At 41.1% G+C, this 5,485-nt stretch overlaps 1 protein-coding gene across 1 annotated transcript; it reads right to left on the bottom strand.

The window, feature by feature from the left end:
* Positions 1–3,443: 3,443 nt before the first annotated feature.
* Positions 3,444–4,403, bottom strand: LOC100340557 (olfactory receptor 10Q1-like). Its single transcript, XM_002708976.3, has one exon. The coding sequence runs from the start codon at positions 4,401–4,403 to the stop codon at positions 3,444–3,446; it is 960 nt and encodes a 319-aa protein (XP_002709022.3).
* Between the last annotated feature and the right edge of the window lie 1,082 nt (positions 4,404–5,485).

The following is a 5,485-nucleotide window of genomic DNA, read 5'->3' as shown; positions in this document are numbered from 1 at the left end:
GTTGTACAATGTGATTTAATGGTATAACTAGTACTCAAGCAGTACTTTACACTTTGTGTTTCTGTGCAGGTGCAATCTGTTGAAATCTTTACTGAATATATACTAAATTGATCTTCTGTATATAAAGATAATTGAAAATGAATCTTGATGTGAATGGAATGGGAGAGGGAGCAGGTGATGGGAGGGTTGTGGGTGGGAGGGAGGTTATGAGGGGAAAAGCTACTGTAATCCAAAAGCTGTACCTTGGAAATTTATATTCATTAAATAAAAGTTTAAAAACTGTAGTAGTATAACATTCTTAATCATTGGTTTGATAAAGTTATAAGAAAAAAAATTACAAAACTATATTTGCAGCAATACTGATACACACAGATATTTCTTTCTTTTATTCTTTTTTTTCTTAAATTTAAGCTCCCACATATAAGGAAATGAAGGGCATAAACCATATTCTCATCTCAATAGATACAGAGAAAGCACCTGATAAGATTCAATACCTTTTCATGATAAAAGCCCTGCACAAATTATATATAGGAAGGACATTCCTCAAAATTATAAAGGCTGTATATCACAAACCAGCAACCAATATCAAACTGTGGAAAAATTGAAAGCATTTCCCTTCAGATCTGGAACAAGATGAGGATATCCACTTTCTTATTCAATACAGTACTGGAAGTTCTAGTAAGAGCAATTAGAGGGGAAAACAAAAAAAAAAAGGCATCAAAATTAGAAAAGAGACAGTGAAATTATCCATGTTTGCAGATGTCACAATGCTGTACATGGAAAAATGTAAACACTCCACCAGTAGTTGTTAGAATTGATAAACCAAAGTTGTAGGTTATAAAATAAACATACAAAAACAGCAGCTTTTTGTAAGCTATTTATGAACTTACAAAGAAGTCAAGAAGGAAATCCCACCCACAAATCCACCAAAAAATCAAGTATTACAGAGAACATAGGAGAAACCCTACAAGATAAAGGCATAGGCAAAGACTTCTTGGAAAAGACCCCAGAGGCACAGGCAGTCAAAGCCAAAATTAACAACTGGGATTACATCAAATTGAGAAGTTTCTGTACTGCAAAAGAAACAGTCAGGAAAGTGAAGAGGCAACCAACAGAATGGGAAAAAATATTTGCAAACTATGCAACATAAAAAGATTAATAACCAGAATCTACAAAGAGATCAAGAAACTCCATAACAACAAAACAAGCAACCCACTTAAGAGATGGGCCAAGGACCTCAATAGACATTTTTCAAAAGAAGAAATCCAAATGGCCAACAGACACATGAAAAAATAATCAGGATCACTAGCCATCAGGGAAATGCAAATCAAAACCACAATGAGGTTTCGCTTCACCCAGGTTAGAATGGTTCACATACAGAAATCAACTAGCCTCAGATGCTGGCGAGGATGTGGGGAAGAAGAGACACTAACCCACTGTTGGTGGGAATGCAATCTGGTAAAGCAACTATGGAAGTCAGTCTGGAGATCCTCAGAAACCTAAATATAGACCTACCATACAACCCAGCCATCCCACTCCTTGGAATTTACCCAAAGGAAATTAAATTGACAAATAAAAGAGCTGTCTGCACCTCAATGTTTATTGCAACTCAATTCACAATAGCTAAGACCTAAAATCAACCTAAATGCCCATCAACAGAAGGCTGGATAAAGAAATTATGGGACATGTACTCCATAGAATTCTATATAGCAGTAAAAAAATGAAATCTGGTCATTTGCAACAAAATGGAGGAATCTGGAAAACATCATGCTGAGTGAAATAAGCCAGTTCCGAAGGGACAAATATCATATGTTCTCCCTGATTGGTGACAACTAACTGATAACATAAAAGGAAACCTGTTGAAGTGAAAGGGATACTATGAGAAACAATGACTTGATCAGCCCTTGTCCTGACTGTCGAAGAACAACTTACTATTTTATTCCTTTTGGTATTTTTTGTTCTACTTTATACCATTGGTTGAACTCTTTGATTAACACACAATTATTCTTAGTCATTTAAATTTGACTGAAAAGTGATCCTTGTTGAATGCGGGAATGGGAATAAGAGAGGGAGGAGATGTACAGTTTGGCACATGCTCAATCGGACTTACTCCTAATGGTAGAGCTAGAGATGTGCCAGGGGATTCCAAGTCAACCACATCAAGGTGGTATGTGCCAATGCCATCTTACTTGTTGGAGAGATCAGTTTAGGTTCATGGTTGATTGGGGAGATGGGATTGAGTGTCAAGAGGATTGTATGGATGGGACAAGTGTCTGCAAATAATTGATAGAATTAAAAAGGAGAGAATGATCTTACATGGGAAGCAGGATACACAGCAGACTCATAGAATGGCAAAAGCTTTAAACAGCACTCTGGTCTCAGAATCAGCCATTAAGGCATCCAGATCTGGCTAAAAAGCCCATGAGATTTCGCAGGCATGGAAAGCCAAGATATTGTGGCAAAAAAAAAAAAAAAAACCTAAATGAAAGGGCTCTGTGAATGAGATCCAGTAGAAGGAATGGGCCATCAAAGAAGGAGGTACCTTTCTCTGAAGGGAGGAGAGAACTTCCACTTTGACTATGGCCTTGTCTAAATAAGATCAGAGATGGTGAACTCAAGAGGCTTCCATAGCCTTGGCAGCTCATGACAAGAGCCTCAGGTGATTTCTGACATCATAAATAAGGGTGTCAATGTTAGATCAACAACGGGAGTCACTGTGCACCTACTCCCCATGTAGGCCCTCTGCCATCATGTGTTGTACTATGATAATTAATGGTAAAACTACTATTCAAACAGTATTCTCTACTTTGTGTGTCTTTGTGGGTGCACTCTGCTGAAAAATTTACTTAGTATATACTAAGTTGATCTTCTGTATATAAAGATAATTGAAAATGAATCATGATGAAGAATGGGATGGGTGAGGGAGTGGGAGATGGGATGGTTGTGGGTGGGAGGGAGGTTATGAGGGGAAAAGTTGCTGTAATTCAAAAGTCATACTTTGGAAATTTATATTTATTAAATAAAAGTTGAAAAGAAAAAAAACTGGAAATAGACTTGTCATATGATCCAGCGATCCCACTATCAGGTTTAGAGCCAAAAGAAAAACTCAGAGTATCTAAGAGATACCTGCACTGCTGTGTTTATAGCAGCACTGTTCATGATAGCCAAAATTTGGAATCAACCAAGATGTCCATCATCAGATAAATGGATAAAGAAAATGTGATACACACATAAACATACACACACACACACACACACACACGTGGAATATTATTCTTCTATAAAAAACAATGAAACGCCACCAATTGCAGCAAAAAGGATGCAACTATAGGACCTCATGTTAAGCGAAATAAGCTGGACCTCGAAAGTCAAAGGCAGGTAAACACACTTTCTTTAGAGGTCTTTGAAACAATTGACAGACACCCACTATGTCTCTCAAGTCCTCAGTCGGTGCCAGAGGCCGCTTTACTGACGATGGCTCTCTTCAGAGCACCTTTGACATCCTTGTTCCTGAGGGTGTAGATCAAAGGGTTGAGTAAGGGGGTGATAAAGGTGTAGACGAGCGCGATTTTGCGGTCCTCGTCCTCCGAGGTGCTGGACCGGGGTCGCAGGTAGACCAGGCTGCAGCAGCCGTACTGAAGCAGGACCACCGTGAGGTGCGAGGAGCAGGTGGAGAAAGCCCTGCTGCGGCCCTGGGCAGAGCGGATGCGGAGGATGGCGCGGGTGATGAACACGTAGGAGACACAGATGAGCAGGAAGGGCACCGTCAGCACGAGGAAACTCACAAGGTAGAGGATACCCTGGTGCACGTGGGTGTCAGCACAGGCTAGGCGCAGGACTGGAGCCACATCGCAGAGGAAGTGGTTGATTTCCTGGCGGTGCCCACAGAAGGGCAGGGTGAAGACTGAGGCAGAGAGCAGTAGGGAGAGAACGATGGACAGGCCTACAGAGCCCACCACCATCTGAATGCACAGCTTCTGGGTCATGATGAAGGTGTAGTGCAGTGGGTGGCAGATGGCCACGTAGCGGTCATAGGCCATGACTGCCAGGAGGAAACAGTCAATGCTGCCAAGGGTGGCAAAGAAGAACATTTGGGCCCCACAGCCAGCCAACGAAATGGGTTTCTGGGCTCCAAAAATGTTGGAAAGCATCAGGGGCACCACAACAGTGGTGTAGCAGATTTCCAGGAGAGACAGGTTGCACAGGAAGAAGTACATGGGGGTGTGGAGGGAGCTGTGTGTGCACACCACAGAGATGATGGCTGTGTTGCCACAGAGGATCATCAGGTAGAGGAGGAGGAAGAGGAGGAAGAGAAGGACCTGGAATTCTGGGACAGCCGTGAACAGGCGGAAAACAAACTCAGTAGGGCCGGTTTGGTTGAGGACAGGTTGCCAAGCCAACATGTTCTCTGCAAAAGAAGAGATGTGGGGAGTGCTCAGTGGCTGAGTTGTGTTTTGGCTTGCGTAAAAGCTGTTGTTTCAAATTCCATTTTTGATTGAAAGCCACCTCTTGGTATCTAGTTTCCAAACCCAGTGCATGTATGAATTTTCAGTAGAAAGTCTGGTGTAGTTTTTTCTTGGAGATCTTTTTGTATGGAGTGTATACCTACCTATTGAAGTTACTGGTGGGGCCGGCGCTGTGCCGCAGTCGGTTAACGTCCTGGGCTGAAGTGCTGGCATCCCATATTGCCGCCGTTTCGAGACCTGGCTGCTCCTCTTCCTGTCCAGCTCTCTGCTATGGCCCGGGGAAAGCAGTAGAAGATGGCCCAAGTCCTTGGGCCCCTGCACCCACATGGGAGACCCAGAAGAAGCTTCTGGCTCCTGGCTTCGGATTGGCACAGCTCCGGCCATTGGGGCCATCTGGGGAGTGAACCATCGGATGGAAGACCTCTCTCTCTCTCAGCTTCCCCTCTCTCTGTGTAACTCTGTCTTTCAAATAAATAAATAAATCTTTAAAAAAAAAGAGTTACTGGTGACAAGCCATGTAGTTGTAACTGGTGAAATACCTGTATTTTTTACTCTGATATTTTAAATCCCACTGGTAAGAGATAATATTTTGCTTTTATTCAATTAAACAAAGAAATAAATAATTATAGATATTTTTATAATTAGAAAAATGTATATGCTGTTCACTATTTTGGTAAAGATCCTTATTGAAATATAAAGCAAATACAGAGGAGTTCATGAGTGCTAGGTGAACATCTTCATTTCTTTTTTTTCTGCACAGTAATTATGGCAGTATGACCATTATCAAAATTTGAGACAGAAATATTCTAGCAACCTATAGGTATCCTTCATAGTTCCTTTAAATCTTCACTTCTCACTAAAGTAACCATTCTTTTGACATTTGTCACAGAAACTTAATTTAACATGTTTCAACATGGAGGAGTAATGATAAATATTGTAACTCTTCAGCAAATGTCTGTAATGGTTATTTTTGCCATTTCGTGTAGCAATACTCAGTTCTTTCTATTTTAAAAATGGTA

Source organism: Oryctolagus cuniculus, chromosome 1 (assembly GCF_964237555.1).
Source record: "Oryctolagus cuniculus chromosome 1, mOryCun1.1, whole genome shotgun sequence".
Classification (NCBI taxonomy): Eukaryota; Metazoa; Chordata; class Mammalia; order Lagomorpha; family Leporidae; genus Oryctolagus; species Oryctolagus cuniculus.
This window is presented reverse-complemented; position numbering and strand designations above follow the sequence as displayed.